This window comes from Cyprinus carpio, chromosome B9 (assembly GCF_018340385.1).
Source record: "Cyprinus carpio isolate SPL01 chromosome B9, ASM1834038v1, whole genome shotgun sequence".
NCBI classification, from domain to species: Eukaryota; Metazoa; Chordata; class Actinopteri; order Cypriniformes; family Cyprinidae; genus Cyprinus; species Cyprinus carpio.
Window position 1 is genome coordinate 6,852,447 of NC_056605.1, and position 19,960 is coordinate 6,872,406.

The 19,960-nt window shown below is 34.4% G+C and overlaps 3 protein-coding genes across 3 annotated transcripts; 1 reads left to right on the forward strand and 2 right to left on the reverse strand.

The window, feature by feature from the left end:
* Positions 1-358: 358 nt before the first annotated feature.
* On the reverse strand, positions 359-7,882 carry stx19 (syntaxin 19). Its single transcript, XM_042730768.1, is given in 3 exon segments — positions 359-1,345; positions 1,348-2,251; positions 7,563-7,882. Coding segments are annotated over 2 exon segments (903 nt in total). The 5' UTR covers positions 2,155-2,251; positions 7,563-7,882; the 3' UTR covers positions 359-1,249.
* A 2,135-nt stretch (positions 7,883-10,017) lies between these two features.
* On the reverse strand, positions 10,018-15,037 carry LOC109092794 (radial spoke head 1 homolog). The gene is given in 8 exon segments (XM_042730770.1): positions 10,018-10,170; positions 10,495-10,609; positions 12,657-12,711; positions 13,221-13,394; positions 13,538-13,628; positions 14,470-14,575; positions 14,696-14,809; positions 14,880-15,037. Coding segments are annotated over 7 exon segments (678 nt in total). The 5' UTR covers positions 14,931-15,037; the 3' UTR covers positions 10,018-10,170; positions 10,495-10,522.
* Positions 15,038-15,427: 390 nt separating this feature from the next.
* On the forward strand, positions 15,428-19,807 carry cln5 (CLN5 intracellular trafficking protein). The gene is made up of 4 exons (XM_019100151.2): positions 15,428-15,656; positions 17,755-17,929; positions 18,004-18,229; positions 18,903-19,807. Exons 1-4 carry the CDS (start codon positions 15,553-15,555, stop codon positions 19,385-19,387), a joined length of 990 nt encoding a protein of 329 aa, XP_018955696.1. The 5' UTR covers positions 15,428-15,552; the 3' UTR covers positions 19,388-19,807.
* The last annotated feature ends 153 nt before the right edge of the window (positions 19,808-19,960 follow it).

Below are 19,960 nucleotides of genomic sequence, written 5' to 3' on the forward strand. Positions count from 1 at the left end.
TCCTGTAAGCACTTCCTGCTTTGACTCGATTCATTCAATGCAATCTCTTTGTATGCAGCTTGAAATAAAACAATAAAATATTTTATAAAAAAAAAAAAATAGTTCCAGTTTTTGGAATATCGACACATTTATAGGCTATATTTATTTTGAAAAGAGCCTTGAAATGTCATGGAAACACTGTATCTTTAAAAATCAACAAAAGCTGCGATTTCTGTAGACAATATATATATATATATATATCATAGTATTTATATATATATTATATATATTATATATATATATATATATATATATATATCATAGTATTTCAGATTAAGAATGTATGTAAAACTGGCGTTTTAGTTTAGTAAAATAAGTCATTTCATTCATTCTATAGAACATACTCTTTTAACAGTAGTGAAGTAAATTCAAATACCTACTCAGACGACGATAACAGAATTGTTTTAAAAAAAAATTCAATCTGAAACAGTTTCAAAAGTTTGCATTTCAGGTCTCCAATATGCCATTGTTGTGTAAATGAAAAACCAAAACTGCATAAAAAGTTGAAATCTTGCAGAAATCTTTTTCCTTTTGCATGAAAATAAAGGACGTATTTGCTTAGTCTTATCTCTTATAACAGAATGTTTGATTTTTAGCTTAGATATTTGATTAACATAAAGCAGACAATACATTAGCAATGACAGATTTAAAATAATACTGAAATAAAAAAAAGTAAAAAAACAGAAGTCAGATAAATATATTGGCAACTTCCAAAATACTGCACCTTTTGCACAATAACAAAATATAAAATAAATTCACCTTTGATTAACTCTTACATAACTTATGTGATAAAACAAAACATAATAACCTTTTGTGAAATCTATATAACCATTTGTTTTCCGAGTCAACACCCAGCTAAAAGTCTTGCAACACTCTTAAAATTAACGGTTCTTTATTGGCCTCAATGTTTCCTCAAAGAACCTTTACCATCCATGGAACCTTTTCATTCCACAAAAGGTTCTTTACAGTGGAAAAAGTTTCTTAGATTATTAAAATGTTCTTCACAGTAAGAAAAATGGTTCTTTGGGGAACCGAAGCTGGTGGCATCGCTGTGAAAACCATCTTTTGGAGCCTTCCTGTTTTAATATTCTCCAAAAGTGCTTTGTGCCCTTGCTTTTTATCTTCATCAGTCAGAGGTCAATGTCTGCAGCCACTGAGAGCACAGTAAATGAGCAACGTTCCCATAGTTTACTTTGCCAGCCTTGCCCTGCTATCTGAACCAAGGACAGCAACAACAGCACAGTCTTCTGAGAGGGTTCTTCTTCTTGTATCTCGCAGCCATTTTGAACTTTTCCTTCGTACAGTTAGCTGAGTTTCTGCTACATAGTCTTGCGTCTTCTCCACATTGGCTTGTATGTTCTCGATCCGGTGGCCTTGCTCTTCCACCAGCATGAACACATCTAGAAAGAGATCTCGCAGGTCCTTCATGTTGCTCTCCAGGTTCAGGAGCTCTTTGTGGCGTTGCTCAATCTCTGAGAGCTGCGTACGGGTGATCTTTGCATCCACTATGATGTTCTCATTGAAGATCTCCCACTTGCCCTGCTCTATCATGTTGTCCACTTCATCTTCGGACACCTCGCGACCCGATACCTCCAACTGCCGGATGATGAACTGCTTGCATTTGTTCTGCTTGCTCAGGATTGCGTCGTTGTGTTGGCGCATTACCTGCTGGAACTGGCGAAAGAGGGCTGCGTGCTGGGCCTTCTGGATACGGGACGTGGCGACGTCCGGGCCCAGCTCGGCCTCGGTTCGCTTAGCCTGCTTGGAAAGCACGTCTAACCTTTTATGCAGGCTCTCGGCCAACAGCTTGATGTCTCGCGTCATGCTGCTCTCCTTTTTCATGATGCTGAGGCGCCTGATGGTGGCCACAAAGTTGCTCTGCTGCTGGCTGAACTTACGGACTTCAGAGTTCAGCTCCTCGATGCTGTCACGAATGCTCTGCGCCTCCTTCAGGAAGTTCTCCAGGACGGGCTCTGCCTCAAAGATCACGGCCTGCAAGCCTATCAGCGAGGACGGGTCCATGTCCTCCTCCTCCTCCTCGTTGAAGGGGTTGTTGTCCACCGGCTTATCGCTGACCTTCATTCTCTGACGCAGCTCCTCTATGCGGTCCTTCATGACTGCAGGGGAAGAGGACCTTGATGAAGACCAGGGCAGATTTTCTCTTAGATTTGAGTGTTGTCTGTGTGTAAAATGTTCCTCTACTTCTCATACCCTGTAAATAACCAGAGAAGGGATATTGAGTTAACAATAACAGTAACAGTATTGTCACATATTGTCTTTTCTGTCCTAATTTTTAGTGCGTCAGTTTGTTTTTTGTTTTGTTTTTTTGCACTGAAAATTTTAATTCCTATAAAAGGATAGTTCACCTGAAATGTAAATTGTCAATATTAGTTCACCCTCTTGTTGTTCCAAACTTGTATGCTGATTTTTTTTCTTACAACCAGTTATTGTAATAATTTACTTTATTATTTATTATTTTTTACTTGAATTATTTGTTATTTTTTTGTAATTCACTGTTTTTTATTTTGATGAAGATCAAATACATATATAAAAAATATATATAAACAGAATTGGCTACTTGATTTAATTTTTATATTCTCCTTTTTAATTATAATTTAAGTTAATGATTTAGAAATTTTGTTGTGTTTTTGTATTTCTTTTTTTTATATGTCGGTAAAGTTTACAGTTTTTTGTTTTATTTATTTATACTTTTTTTATATTTATTATTTCAAATAAATAATGTGTCTTTTATGTTTGTTCGTTTGTTTGTTTTGTATGATTTAGTTTTATGAATTTTTGTTTTATGAAAATAATTTTGTTTACAACTGCAGTTCAGAGTGACCATTCCTTTTAATTCCTTTTAAAATAATAATAATAATGATAATAATAATAATAATAATAATAATAATAATAATAATAATAATAATAAATAATTAATTAATTAAAAAACACACATAATCTATATGATTTTAAATCTGGATTATCAGACATGATAATCAATGCTATTTTTGATATTGTTGATGCCAAAACTTTGGATCTTAACAGGTCAAGTTTTCACAGAAACAACATCACAGATCCCCTAAAGCAGAGACACGGTGATGGAAAAAAAAAATAAATATGAGGTGGGAGGAAAAAAATATATAGGCCTATCAGTGTTTTTAAATTCACTCGAAAATATTTTACATTCCCCCAGGCTTTGCATTTGCTCACTGAGAATATAAAAGTTTTGTGTGTAAAGGCAAAGTTTCTTGGGGGAATACAAAAAAAAAAAAAAAAAAAAAAAAAAAAAAAAAAAAAAAGCAATTCAAGCAAGCACAAAAAATAGAAATGTAATGTTTATATTATATTTCATAAATAAAAAATAAATAATAATAAAAATCTTTGTTAAGTAACACCTTTTATTTACAAGTAACGATTTTAACTTTGGAAATGATAAAAAAATATATAAAACTTATATATCTGTGTGTGTGTGTGTCACAGTGTTACTTAGTATCAGTAGGGCTAGTAGGCCTATTGTTTACCTACTATTGTAGTATTTATTAATATTTTAAATAAGCTTCTATTTTAATGTTTAGGCTACAGTTTGTGTGTTTGTAATTTTAGTTTATACTATAGGAGTTTTGTTGATCTATATAATTCATTAAATAAATGTATTTAATTTATTAATTTACATCTGAGGAAGTCCACACACCAGTACCAATGCACTGCACTGCACAACAATCTCTAATCAAGTCTTCAGCTTATGTTGGTTTAAACACTTTAATTTATTTTTATTTAAATTTTACCTTGTAATTTTAGTAAATTTTAGGTTTCAAGCCTGGAAATATGTGGAAACAGTGGCGTGCACAGACCTCCCAAGGGGCAGGGGTGAAATGGCGTTACGATGGCACAATCGTAGACCTGGGGCGGGGGTTTGGAGTCTGTACGGGTTTGTTCCTCCTCGACTAGGGGTGGGCGATATCATAAAAATATAACAAATCTTTTTTTTTTTTTTTTTATTTTATCAGGATTCTTTGTCATGTTGATTTTTCTATTTTGCAAGTTGTTTGAGCATCACAGCCAAACTCATTTTCCTATTATAAAGCCTTTTAAGGTAACAAAATATGAAAAAGTATGGCGGATATTTAGGCCAAAGTGCATGGGTAAAGATAGAAATCTTTGTCATTATTTTATCTTTGTTATTAAAAAAATGAGAACAAAGATACACATTACAAATACAGATATTATACAAAATAAAATAAAGTGTTTTATTTTCAGGTACAATAGGTGTATTTAGCAGGAGCATTTAAAAAAATTGAATGAACAAATATAAAAATAAAACACTATATACACTGATTCCTATTAAAGCAACTGTATTAAAGTTTTTCAGTCAAGAGTATTGAGTGATTTTTCTCTGTGTGTTTGGTGTTTTATTAACATTAAAGGAATAATTCACCCCAAAATTAAGTGTTTTGTTTGTTTTATACCTTCATGTACTCACTCAAAAGTTGTTTTAAACCTGAATTAGTTTCCTTCTTCTACTAAACATAAACGCTATTTTGAAGAAGGTGGAAAAACCAAACAGTTGCAGGTTCACAGTGACATCCATGGTATTTTTTTTTTCCCTACTATCAAAGTCAATGTGACCAGCAACTGTTTGGTGACACAGATTCTTCAAATTCTTCTTTTGTGTCCAGCACAAGAAAGAAGTTAATATAAGTTTGGGACAACATGTGAGTGAATAAACGATGACAGAAATTCAATTTTAGGGTGAACTATCCCTTTAATTCACACGGCAGCATGTAGCCTCCTGTCTCTTTAAGACCTGCACGCATCTGATACACAGACATGCATCAGTTTCTTTCAGTTGCTTACTATCATTTTAGACATATCCAACTGAGTCTTTACATAAACCTTGTGTGTTTTAAAAGTATAATATTACATATTATATGTATGTAGTTTATTATTATTATTTATTATTATTATTATTATTATTATTATTTTTACTGATTAAAATGCAGTGGTTTTGTTTTGTTTTGTTTTGTTTTGTTTTGTTTTGTTTTGTTTTTTTTTGAATTATTTCGTTTTGTTTTTTTTTTGTTTTGTTTTGTTTTGTTTTGTTTTAAGGAGTTCGGATACCAACATTTACCAACATTCTGGAAGTGAACTACTCCTTTAAGGCCAGTTTAGCCTGTAATAGAGCAAATAAACAGCTTGTTCTTGTACACTTTCATTCTTTCTTATAGCTTGCTTAAAGAAAACAAAATTAGTCAATCAGTATCAAAATCAGCTCAATTGTTTACAAAATAATAATAGTAATAATAATAGTAATAATAATAGTAATAATAATAATCATAATCATAATCAATAATAAGGGCAGCAGTTCTAAATTTTTTAAGCTTCTTGGAGTTCTTTGTTTGATATATTTTATAGATTAATTTCCATTAACAAAAACCATTTTAATAGTTTTAATTTTAGTTAACAATAACATCCCTGGTGTGATCATGTGATTGTCTAGTAAAATCGTCCTAGCTGGTAACAGAAAAGGTCACATTTTTGTCAGATGCTTATCCATGCATTATGCCTTCAGCTGCAGCTCTTGTGTCAAAGGAAGGATTAACCCAGGCTTTTATTCAAAACCTGTGCTGTATTCCCAGTCCACATATCACTGCTGTGCATTCATCATGATCACTGTAATTTATAAAGTCTGTTCTGACACTGCAGAACATGATATATTAGCATTCACTGGAATCTGCTTCCAAATAGCCCACTGACTGGCTCCTTCAGCAGAAGTAAGATGCATGACTGCTGGTGTTTTATCCTCAGTCTAGCTGCCTGGACTGTGGTTTTGGAAAGTGAGCATAACGCCAAGGGGTGGGTATTCTGAACTTGTCTGAGGAAAGTAAAATAGAGCGCTCCAAATCAGCGGCTATCCGGTTACTAGAGGGATTTCAAACGGGAAAGACTGCAGTTGCATGCATGTGTGAGAACAGCCCACCCAAGCTCCTTAGGGAGAAAGCTTATGAATATAAGAGTGGCCTTTGTTTTCTGCAGGACACTCGAGGAAGTCACACACACCTACCAATGAACTGCACAACAATCTCTAATCCAGTCTTCAGATTATGTTTGTTTACTGAATTCGGATCAAACTAGCTCATAATAAATTGTAAGGTGCCTCTTTAGTTTATCAGAATGTTGCTGCTTTTCATAAGAGCCATGAGTTTATGTTTTAAATTATATGCAGTATATGCATATACATATAATTCCACTCCGCTGGTCTAAATCTAATGATGGTCCATTCTGACAATGAATAATATATATATTAATAATTATTTATTTATTTATTTGCTTTAAAGAAATACACTTATTTTGATGACTTACATTGAAAGTATTTTATTATAATTTTAACTGTGGTGTGCTATTCGATTATAATTATTTTCATAATTTTAACTGGAGTTTGTTTGTTTGTTATTTGATATTACATTTACAGTTAATATATTAATATTATATATAAAATGTATATACTAAATTTCAACAAAATACGTACATTTCAGTAAGCGTGTTCAGTACTTTTTTCCTGTGTCACCCCACTTTATTACACAGAACTGAATTTCTGAACTTATTTGTTTTGTTTTCTTTGTATGTATGGATTAGTTGGGTTGTTACCGACATCTGGTGAACATTTCATGTCAGCAGCACCTTTAGAAAAATATTTACTAAGAAAAATGGTCATGTGTTCAAAACTTTTTTTCCCCCACTATTTATATATATATATATATATATATAAATATACACATACATATATATATTTGTGTGCGTGCGTGTGTGTGTGTGTGTGTATATACAGTATATGTATATAAATATATATATATATATATATGTGTGTGTGTGTGTGTATATAGGTGTGTGTGTGTGTACATTATTATTATTAATAATAATAATAATACATTACCAGTTTCAATAGAAGTTTAATTAAATTTTCCATTAATGTTTGCCACTACATTCGGTAATACATTTTTTTTATTATAATTATTTATGAAAGATTATGAAATTATGTATAAAGACGCAATTAAGTCCTACTTAAATGGCTTAAAAACGATATATATATACATATATGTATATATATATATATACACACACACACACAAAACTTTCTTAATCTGCAGCATTTGGATTGTTTATGTTTTTAATCATATACTATGTATTCACATACTATGTATCCATATGTATCAAACCATACTGTTGTAAAACTGCATTTTTGTGATAATTCAATGTAATTACAATTAATAATGTTGCATATAAACCAGAGAACACAAAACACTTAATACATGAATTATAACACTAACAAATAACCACTGTTTAACATTAACAGTATTTAGATTTTTTATTTTTTACTTGAAAACAATGATTCATTTCTCTATTCCATAGCTCTTCCATTGATCTAAAGAAGAATATTTCTTAAATATCTCAATCCTAGATATCAATATATCATGGTTTCTCTTTTTCTCTACTAAACTGATAAATTTAGGAGAAAAAAATATTACCTCGTATTGCTTTTAATCCCTGGATGGTTGAATATTGCTTCATTTTGAGTAGCCCAGAATTTTAGTCAACCCTGTATTCAGCCACGGACTTGTGAGCTGTAATCCAGAGCTGTTGAAGCATTCAGGAAGCCCTTGGCATATTCTCAGCTCCCAGCACCCAGCAACACAAATATGTGCTAGTGTGAGTTTTCCCTCTGCTCCACTGCTGGCAGTTATGTACTGTAGTGTATATCAAAGGAACACAACACAGACTCCTGGGAAAAATCTGGTCAAGCCAGTTTAAACCCACACCCCCAGTCACAGTTACACATCTGATTGACCGATGGAGGGTGACGTTTGTTAAATAGGAGAAGTGTGGGTGACGTGATTCAAAAGGGCATTGAAAGAGCACATGCGGTGACCCAAGCGTTGCCCTCGCCCTCTGCACCCGCTATTGTATATGAGACAACAATGAGCTCTGGAAACTTCTTAAATTATTATTGACAAAGCTGGCCTACACAGGCGTGTCAATTCTTAGCACCCATATTTTGCTTCCTGATCATTTCCACTAATTGTAGCACATTCATCTGAATCATGGTTAGTAAAAATAAGAAGAATGTCATTGGCTGCTTTTGTTGTTTCATAATGTTATTGCAGAAGAGGGAGTATTAATACACGGGTGTGACAGTTTGACAAAGCTGTTCAGGAAGCGGTGAAGGATAACGTTAGAAAGTGAACCGTGAGATAATCGTTATTTCTGTTAGATTTTGATATAGCCTATGTATGCATTTAAACATGAATAGATGGTGATTAATACAACTGGGATAAGAGCAATGTTTTTCTGATGATGAACAGTGAACAGAAAGACTTTGTGTTTGTCAGAGGAAGCAGTGTGTGATTGTGATCATGATCTTCAGCTTGTGACTGAAGGCCTATTCCATTTTCTAATTATCAGTACTTATGCCAAATAAGTTTTTTTACTCATTTTAATGGTAAAAACACAATTATAGAATCTTATGATAGTCACTGCTGAAAAAAATGAGAATTTGAAATTGAATTAAACAGCACGCCCTGAGGCATTATGGATATTATTATGGCAAGGGCAAAATTAATTTGCTCTAAAGAGACATTAAAGACATTTATAATGTTACAAAAATATTATTTTATTATTCAGATGAATGCTGTTCTTTCTATTAGTCAAAAATTCACAAAAATATAATGCAGCTCAACTGTTTTCAACATTAATAATAATAATAATTGTTTCTTGAGCAGCAAATCATCATATTAGAATGATTTCTGAATGATCATGTGACACTGAAGACTGGAGTAATGATGCTGAAAATCCAGCTTTGATCACAGGAATAAATTACATTTTAAATTATATTAAAATAGAAAAGTTATTTTTAAACTGTAATAATATTTTGCAATATTACAGTTCCTGTATTTTAATCAAAGGTAATGGCTACACAAATCCAAGCAAATGGTGGCTTTGTTAGCAGCATGAATGCAATACCAACTAATCAGATTTCATGTTTCTGTATCAACAGTAAAATTTTGGCAGTCAGAAATCATATGTTACCTCTTCCCCTCGGATCAATCCTTTCTTCAGCTCTGCTCTGGACTGAGCCTGACACTATATATCATCAGGGAAAGGCTGAATGATGTGAGGAAAACTGCAGACACAACATTTCAACACGTCTCAAAATCCTCCCACAAACACAGCAATCACTGTCATAAGAAATATTAGAGGCTGAATTCAACAAAATGATGTTAAAACAGAGAAGTTCAAGACAAGTTAATTCTCCTTCCCGTTTTGAATGATGACAGTATACTGCACATGATAAGAGTGATAAAGTTGCTGAGGACAAGCAAAACACGAGTCAGATAACGTTAACACAAACTATTTGTAGGCTATTTTTCACCAAAACATTATAGAGAATTGAACACGTATCTCTGACAAGAAACCACTTTATTTAGACCTTGACAGAATAAGATATATGATTATTAAAACTGCTTAGAAATATGTGCAAAATAGGGTTGTTGTTTTTTTAAAACATTGGGAAAATTTTAAAAGTGATTGTTAGTAAGTGTCTGAGTCTTCGAAACATAGTAGTACAGGTCACGTTCACTGTATTAAACGGGAAAAATGAGGGAAAATTCAATGATGCAAACAGAAGAAGCATTTTGGGTTTCCTAAAGAAACTTTCAGTTACAGGTCATTTTTGTCTGATGTATTGCGCCCTCTGCTGGTTTTAAAATTACAGCACTTTTCAGTTACAGCGCATCAAAATTCTATTAGTGAATTAGACTTTACAGTCTCTGGAATACTTGACTCTGATCGGTCAGTTGGAGCATTCTGTGGTCCGATATTTTTGTGTAACTGTATAACTGACACAAACTTATTTTCTACATCCTTGTGGCATGTTTCATGTCTCATTCTTCTGATATGATTAATTAAAACTCAAACAAATAGTTTATGTCCATTTATTTATTTGTCAAGAGGCCATGATAATGTGCAGTCAGAAAATCCCATTGTGACAGTGTCAGATATAATTTCCTTTATCATCTTTTGGTGCTCTGTGTTTCTCACTGTCTGGATGTCTTTCTCACTTTTGCACCACGGCTTGATCTGCAATCAGGAGACACAGGACTTCAGTTCAACTTACTGTATATGAAATATTTTTTATTGTGAAAATATCTAAAATGGTAAAACAGCAGGTGATGTTTTATCACTGATGCACTTCCAGATTTTGTTTATATGAGGATGCACTCTGCATCATTTCTCACATTTATATATTTGTGAATATAATAGGTTAGTAACATCAAAACAAAAGCCCCTAAAAGGTGATAGAAGGTGACCACAAATGCTATATAATGACACAATGCATACTGTAAAGCAGTCCTACAGTACATCATCAGTATGTTTGATAGTCAGAACTGGATATGGATGTACCGGAGGGGGCAGAATCTTGCTCATTGGTCTAAACAGAAAGCCCAGTAACTGCCTTGGGTTTCCACTTCAAGGTGGTGCTTATGAGAGTCTCATCTTCCTCTGCTTCTCCTTTGTCCTGCAGTCAAAACATGTTTTTAAAAATAGGATTTGGTGTCACACAAAAATATTATGCATCTTTTCAAAATCAAAAAATGTATTTATTTTAAATGCAAAATGCATGTAAAAAATTTTAAAATACCTTTGACTTGAATTTATCACTAGCTACAAAAACAAGTTTTAAATGTTACATATTTCATTAATTTGCCCTGTTGTACCCTACTATTCATCTCTGAATGTCTTGGTATGCACCCCCCCCCCTTTCAAGGGACATAAGTAACTGGACAATTGACTCAAAAGCTGTTGCATGGACAGATGTGGGCTATTCCTTCTTTATTTCTAAATGAATTAAGCAGGTAAAAGGTCTGGAGTTGATTCTAAGTGTGCCATTTGCATTTGGAAGCTGTTGCTGTGAACACATCATGCGGTCAAAGGATTTCTCCATGCAGGTGAAACAGACAATTCTTAGGGTTCAAAAACAAAACAAATCCATCAGAGAGACAGCAGGAGCATTAGGAGCTCAAAAATCAACCGTTTGGTACATTCGGAGAAAAAAAGAACACACTAGTGAGCTCAGCAACATAAAAAGACCTGGACGTCCACAGAGGACAACAGTGGTGGATGATCAGAGAATTCTCTCCATGGTAAAGAAAAACCCTTTCACAACATCCAGCCAAGAGAAGAACACTCTCCAGGAGCCAGACGTTCACTGTCAGAGTCTACAATCAAGAGAAGACTTCACCAGAGCAAATACAGAGGCTTCACCACAAGCTGCAAACAAGGCACTAAACCGGTGTTTATTGATGACGTGACAGAGGACAGAAGCAGCCGGATGAATTCTGAAGTGTACAGGGATATACTCTCTGCTCACATTCAGTCAAATGCAGCAAAGTTGATTGGACGGCACTTCATGACCAATAAAGCAATGACCAAAACATACTGCAAAAGCAACCCAGGAGTTTTTGAAGGTAAAAAAATGGATTATTCTGCAATCGCCAAGTCAATCTCCTGATTTAAATCCGATTGAGATGCATTTCACTTGCTGAAGACAAAACTAAAGGCAGAAAGACCAACAAACAAACAATAACTGAAGACAGCTGAGGTAAAGGCCTGGCAAAGCAGCACAAAGGAGGAAACCCAGTCTCTGCTGATGTCCATGAGTTCCAGACTTAAGGCAGTCATTGCCTGCAGAGGATTCTCAACAAAATATATAAAAAATTACATTTTATTTACGATTATATTTATTTGTCCAATTACATTTGAGCCCCTGAAAATGGGGGCACTGTGTATAAAATGGTTTTATTTCCTAATCTTTTTATATTTTTGTTTAACCTCTTGAATTAGCTTAAAATCTGCACTTCAATTTCATCTTGATTGTTTCATTTTAATTCTATTCTGGTGACATACAGAGCCAAAATTATGAAAATTATGTCAGTGTCCAAATATATATGGACCTAACTGTATATTTTCAGACACTTAGCCGCATGTTAATTGCAATTTAGTTTAAATGTATTGTATGCAAATGTATGTACTTTAGAGTGCTTTTTTGATCCACTTACTGTAAGTTGGACTTAAGAGCATTTTGATATGTAATTTCATAACTACTTCCATTGTCTTTGAAATACAGTATGGTTATAGTTTACAACATAAGGATTTAAAGTGTACTTTCAATGTAAAACTTTTAATTTGACTCAATTTCAATTTTTAAAGGTGTACTTAAGTGTGTTAAGAAATAGCCATGACACTGTGCTCTCTTTAAATACACTTAAGTTGGCTTTTTATTTCATTAATATTAATGATAATATTGTTTTTTTATTTATTTATTTATTTTTTTTTTTTTAAATATATGCTATTAAGAGTTGAACAACACTACAAGTACATATTCTATACATTTAAGTGCACTTCTTTTTCACGAGGGTATATAAACAATTCTCTTAACAAGCTTTACACCAGCAAACACTGGTGAGGCTGAGGAAACGGGTTTCTGCAGGTTTATATGATCATTTCACCTAAAATACCCTCTCATGAAATGAAAAGACATCTTGTAAAGCATGAAGAGTACATACCGGCTCTAACTGGAAATACTCTCCATGCTGCGTCACAATGTCATGGACGAGAGGGCTACAAAATACCAAGGCTCACTAACGCAAGCGCCTTGTTTATATTTAAATTTACATTTAGTCCATGCTGCTGCTTTTATCCAAAGTGACCAATGAGGACAATGTCAAAAACACAAATACTGATATATAAGGTGCTATAACAAGTCTCTGTTAGTTTAAACCAGTAAAAGTAGCAAGGGCTTTTAAATATTAAATAATTACAAGAAATAAATAGAGAATAGAGCACTAGTGTTAGAGGTCTTTTTATAATTGTATACGAAAGAAAATAGATCTTAGAAAGAAGCGTCTTGTTATATTTAATCAAATTAAAACACTAAAACAACTATACAGTTAACCACATATAAATATTAAACTCCTTTTGTTTAGGATGCACAAATTTGAAAGTCAGTTAGGTCTGTTTATTCTGCTATTTGGACTATACAGTTACTTGCATTTTATTATTAAACAGTAATGGTTTTTCCCTGCTGTCTGCACTCAGTTTGAACAGATCAACAAATCATTTGCTACGACCCACCAGCTCAGAGCCACAAATGTAGAGTGTTGCTTACATTATTATTGACAAAGTTGCCGTGATATCTGTGGTTCAGCTGGATCAGCTCCCCGGTGGACTCCATGTTTCCCACGACCCATGTGCCCCTGTACTGAGACCCAGTTTCCTGATGTGTGTATGTGCCCTGCCCATGTCTAAGAGAGAAACACAGAGATACAGTAGATGAACTGAAGAGGTTATGAAAACTGTTACAACTAATATCCATAGAGCAGACATATTAGATAACCAGATTAGATCAGTGAGAAAGAGTAAGAATAAATAAATAAATAAAAACTACCTCTGATGGTGCAGCCATTCACCATCATATGTGTCTCCATTGGGGTATGTGTAAACACCGTGACCCTGCCTCTGGTCATCCACCCAGCTTCCTGAGGAACAAATATGATATGAGAAGACTGCATTTTATGCTATAAACCCTGGGGGGGTTGGGACTAAGACCACTATAACTATTATTTCTGCTTGAATACAATATTTTTAATTCTAAATTATATTACCAGCATAACAACTAAAGTGAAAAGTTGATAAGAAAAATGCACATTAATTTCTAAATGTTTTTATGAATTTATAAATATATACTATTGTTCATTGTCAGTTCATGTTTAGAAGAAATTTACTTACAAATAATGATTTAAATTAGAATAAATGATAAAGTATGTTCATTCACACAATTCGTAATGTTAAATATATATATATATATATATATATATATATATAGTCTTATATATATATATATAATGTAGAAGTTAACATTAAGAGCTTAATAAGCATCAAATGTGAATATATTTCTTTAATATTTCTAAATAGTCCTAATTTATTAATTTTTTTTTTTTTATTTTGAATTAGCTTTTAATATTCAATATTTCTTTAATATTTCTAAATAGTCCTAATTTATTAATTTTTTTTTTTTTTTTATATGTCCCCTGAAACAGTTTTTATTAATTTTATTTCAGTTAGTAGTTTCAGTATTTCCACTTATTTTGGGACTTTTTTCAATTAGCATTTCAAAATGTGAAGTTTTTTTTTTAACTGATGATGTATTTCATTTTAGCTATTGTTATTTTATTTTATTTTTAGCTATATTTAATCAACAAGGATCTTTTTAATAGTTTTAGTTAAAGTGTGTTAAGTACTGTACATTGTTCATAATAACTAATCTGCATTAACTAAATCGATGCTGAGATATTATAACGTTAGATAATGTTGACTTACCTTCATATTTGGAGCCATCTGGGTAATAAAATACGCCCTGTCCGTGTTTTAAATTCATGTACCATTCTCCGGTGTATCTGGCCCCGTTCTTGAACTTATATGTCCCCTGAAACACAGACAACACAAGCTTTATCGTATGTTTATGCTTGTGAGAACAGAAACTGCATAAACGGTCAGTCAACAGAGCACAATTAATCTAATGAGTGTGTTTGATGAGCGAAAAGACCTGGCCGCATCTCTTGCCGTTTTCATAAGCTCCTTGGTAAGTGTCTCCCCTCGGCAGCACAGCTTTGCCCTGTCCATGTCTCTCTCCGGCTTCATTTCTGTCTCCCTCGTACTCCTGCAACACGCGACTACTGTCAACTCTCCGTCAGTTCAGCCTTTAACTAGCGTTACTGACAGTAACTCACCCCCAGAGAGCCCTGCTCTTCATCAAACTCTTCAGTGCCAGCGTCTGACATGATGAACTAGAGATTACTGAACAGAGAAGAGACAACAACACCAGAGCAGCGGCTTCCGTCCGAGACTGTTTACCGTTACCATAGCAACAGACTCACGCTTAGTAACTTTCGACCAACAACAACACGTCATATAACGGTAGCACTTTTTTTAAATCCTAGTTTTTATTTAACAATTATTATATGTATATGTCCATTTTATGTTCTTTTTTTATTGTTGTTAAAATACACATTAATGAAATCTCCACTGAAACAAAGTGAAAGGGGAAGCGCTAGGGTATGTTTTTATTTTAATTTGAGTTGTACATTTTATTTATACAATCTTTACAAAGTGTAAACCTGAAATTTCATAATAAAAATAATAATAATAACAGCTGTCGTTATTGTTATTATTTAGATATCAATCATATCAGTGTTATGTTGGCTACTATTATGTATTATAAATACGTGACTTTTATTTTGACAGGATTGTAGCCCGTAACAAAAAAATAAACAGCTCGTGACTGACCAGATGATTCGATTTAGAGAGTCACGTGATCAGCGTTCTCAAAAATGAGGATGTGAGATAGAAACAGTAATTTGGACAGCTGCGGGTCGGACAGTGTTTCTGCGAGCCTGTGCAGACATGAACTGTTTGGTTTGCTTCACGCTCGCGGCGCTGCACTGTTGGATTGTGGGATCGGTCGTCTCCAGCGTCAGGGGGCAGCAGGTCTGGCCAGTGCCTTACAAGTGAGTCACATCTGACCACTGTGTTCATATTGTTGCGTCTTCCGTCGACTGTTTGCAAGTTACTGTCCACTGTTTGAATGCTTACCTAATGGTTTCTTACACGCATACACACTTATACACTAACTTGTGTTGAATAATTTCTTTCTGAACCCAGAGGCGCTGTCATGTTAGATTAGACAAGGGTCCCGTCCAAACTGTTTCTGTAAAATTAGAAGCACACAGTTCCATAGAATATCATGACATGCTTAAACATTAAGATTTGTACTCCTGGAAGTCACTAAAGTAGTCAAACCTGTTCATTAGAAGGGGTGTCCCAGTACTTTTGTCTATATAGTGACAAACTACTTCACGGTTTTATTCTGATAAACGTGACCCTGGACCACAAAAGCAGTCTTTAAGTGTCGATTGAGATTTATACAACACATGAAAGCTAAATAAATACGCTTTCCATTGATGTGTGGTTTGTAAGATATGATAATATTTGGCAGAGATACAACTATTTGAAAATCTGGAATCCGAGAGTGCAAAAAAATCAAAATATTGAAAAAAAAAAACAACCTCCTTTAAAGTTGTCCAAGTGAAGTTCTTAGCTATGCATATTACTAATCAAAAATTAAGTTTTGATATATTTACAGTAGGAAATTTACAAAATATCTTCATGGAACATGGAATGATTTTTGGCATAAAAGAAAAATCTAAATGGAAGGTGATGCATTGAAGCTGCCTTTGCCCATTTACCTGTACTCAGCTAAGTGTAAGAAACTCAAAAATAACACAAAGAATCCTATGGCTAAACGTATGATTAGCGTGTGGCAACAGGGGGGTTAAAATTTGGGCGGAACAGGGGTTACAAAAAAACAGGAGATCTTTATAGTCCTGATGATACACATCTGATGTCTTTTGATGAAATTGTTGTCAAGCACGACATAGCTCGCAGTCAGTTCTTTAGATATTTGCAGCTGAGAGATTTTATTAGAACTCAACAAAATCAGTCCCATGTCTATTCCTAGTCTATCAAAGCTCGAAGAAATGATGGTGAGAGATTGCCAGGGAAGGGGCATAATGGGAGACGGCGTGTACCAAGGCACAAATACAAACAGTGAACTCACGTTTCAAACTTCTGCAGTATAACTGGTTAATGCATTCGTATATGACCCCAGTTAAACTTAACAAATTCAATAATGACATACCAGATGTTTGCATAAAATGTGACAAGGAAAAGGGCACAATCTTCCATTGTTTGTGGCAGTGTTCTCAAATAAAGGATTTCTGGGGAGAAGTGAAACAGTGTATTGAGGAAATATTAGAGATAAAATTACATTTAGAACCAAAAATGTTTCTATTGGGTATCTACCCAGCTAACTGTAACATAAGAAAGAAGCATAGATTATTTTTAGATATAGGTCTGTTGTTGGCCAAAAGAGTCATTGCAATTGCTTGGAAAGAGGTGGATAGAGCAAGGATAGGTAGATGGCTTTCAGAATTAACAGCAACTCTGTCCTTAGAAAAGATCACGTATGCAACCAGGGGGAAGCAACCAAATAATTACAATACCAATAAAGACCTGCAGTTCACTTGGGGAAAAGGTGTACTGTCTGATTTTTATCTGGGGAAAACCCCCATAAGTACCTCCAGCATTTTTTGGGGAAAAACGGCTTCGATTCATGTGTAGTGCACACTGGTGAGAGTGGATGTGCACGGTAGGTTTTGTAATTTCTCCATTTTTATTTACTTAAGTAGCGTTTGTTTATTACTTTATTGTGTATTTCAATTTCCTTTGTCTTTAGTTATTTATATTTACTTATTTGTGTTGTAATGTCATGTCTGGGTCAGTTTGATGGACAGGGTTCTGCGGGGTTTGGGGCAAGAGGTTTGAGTTCTAATGGCTATATGTAAATGTCAGTTTGTTTGAAAATAAATAAAGATATTGTTGAAAAAATAAATAAAAGAAAAATCTATAATTTTGACCCATGCAATGTATTGTTGGCTATTGCTACAAATATACCCCAGCAACTTAAGACTGGTTTTGTGCTCCAGGATCACAAATATTAATTTTGTTATATGACATGCACCAACCCGATGTCATTTTCATTTCTAGGCGACTTGACAGGCGTCCAGATGTTGATCCCTACTGCCAGGCTTTATACCCGTTCTGCCCGAGCGGGGACCCCGATGGCCGGATACCCGTGATGAGCGACTCAGACAACATCTCGGTGTTCAGACTGCAGACGCCGGTGTGGGAGTTCAGATATGGAGACATGCTGGGGAAGTTTGTAAGTCAATAGCAGAGCGCTGTCCTGTAAGAGTTTGCTCACTGGAGTCTAACCCGAGGTTCTGCACTCTTCAGCATATCATGCACGATGCCATCGGCTTTGGGAGCGCAAGAACGGGACGAAACTTCACCATGGAGTGGTACGAGCTGTTTCAGCTGGGGAACTGCACTTTTCCGCACGAGAGAGCGGGCGTGAGCGCGCCCTTCTGGTGTAATCAGGGCGCCGCCTGTTTCTATGAGGGCATCGATGACCTTCACTGGAAACAGAACGGCACTCTGGAGAAGATCGGAGAGATTTCGGGTAAGCCTGGCTTAAATATTAATTATAGTTATTATAGTAACACACATGTCCATGTTTTATGGGTACATTCCATAGACATGATGGTGTTTGTACCCTAAACCTACCCCTCACACAAAACTTTCAGCATTTTTAGATTTTCAGAATAGACAGACATTCTGTGTGATTTACAGTATAAGCTGTTTTCCTCATGGAGACCAAAAAATGTCCCCACAAGCACATCCTCTTGGGAACATTTTGCCCCCATAATGAAGGGAATACCAAAATAATTTGATATACTATTATTATTCACATATATATTATTTCATGACCAAACAGTAACATTTTATGTTTATTTATTATTTATATTATCATATACAATTTCTATTATTATTATTAGTTTTTAATTTGTGTAGTTATTTATATTTAATGTCAGGAAAAAAAAAAAAAAATCAAAGTAAATCTTTTTAAAACATTTTTTTCCAAACGTTTTTGCCCAAAAATATAAATAAATTACAGAAAGAGTATTAAAAGCATTATTTGTGGTAATTTTGGAACTGTAAACTCTCTTACTTTTCTTTTGAAGGATATAAAGTATATTTAATATCTTTCACCTGAATGTTTAAAACGATACTAAAACAGGATCTATCATGAACAACGAATTGAGAATGTTTCATTGTGATTTTATTTTTATTAGGCGAGATGTTTAATGAGATGGCTCGCTGGGTTCAGGAGGACAATGAAACCGGGGTTTATTACGAGACTTGGACGGTGAAGTCAGATCCCGGTCCAAACGCCACCACGTGGTTCGATTCCTACGACTGTTCTCAGTTTGTGCACCGCACATATAAGACGTTACTGGACATGGGTGCCGAGCTGTCCAGCCGAACGCCAACATATTACACCAAGATCTATCTGTACAGCGGAGAGCCGCTCTGTTTGGGAGACGACTCCATCTTTCAGCAGTCTTCCATGAAAGATCTGGCCACAGACATCAAGAAGTTCTACCACTCGTTCCGCTCTCACCAGTCCATCGTAGAAATGATTGAGAGCTTGTTGGAGGCTTTTGAAAAGATGGTCCTAGAGAAGACCTTCTATTTCTACTACAACTCTGTATATTGGAAGCTGCCGATGAAATATCCTTACATTAAAATAATCTTTGAGGAGATTCCTTTACCATAACCACCATATTATTTTTGTTTCTAAATAAAATGACATTTTAATTTTCTTATGATGTCAGATTTATCAGATGGAATGTTAATAATTTATACTAATCCAAAAATCCTTTTTAATGTTTTCTTGTTGTCGCTGTATTGTGCATTGATGAATATTGTTGCCTGCGTGCAAATGATCTGTAAAACAGCCACACAGTTTTTCACTCAATGTTTAATCACCCTTATTTCAATAAAAGACAGTTATATTCATGTTTTTACAACAACACGAAAATGAAATGTGATGCTTTCATATTCGCAATACAAGCAATATGCTCACTTGCTTCAGAAAAAAATCAAATACATAAGCACTGGGTTTGACGCTGTTTGTACACTTTTCTCATTTCCTTTCCTCTGGTTCACATTGAGTTGTTGATGTAATGCGCTTCAGCTTGCACTTCCAAAAAGCAAGTCTAACAAAAAGCTTTTTGTGTCAAATTGGCAAGATATGCGCTGCTGACTAAAGCAGAGCTTGTGTATTTTAATAACTACAGGGCTGTGGCTTCCCTTTTCTGATCGTTTTTTAAGGAATATTTCACTTTCA

Excerpts from the sequence above, each read along its gene's own strand:
- cln5 (XM_019100151.2), top strand. The coding sequence starts at position 15,553 with ATGAACTGTTTGGTTTGCTTCACGCTCGCGGCGCTGCACTGTTGGATT. Across the intron at positions 15,657-17,754 it reads GTCTGGCCAGTGCCTTACAA|GCGACTTGACAGGCGTCCAG; the intron begins GTGAGTCACATC and ends TTTCATTTCTAG. Across the intron at positions 18,230-18,902 it reads GAAGATCGGAGAGATTTCGG|GCGAGATGTTTAATGAGATG; the intron begins GTAAGCCTGGCT and ends TATTTTTATTAG.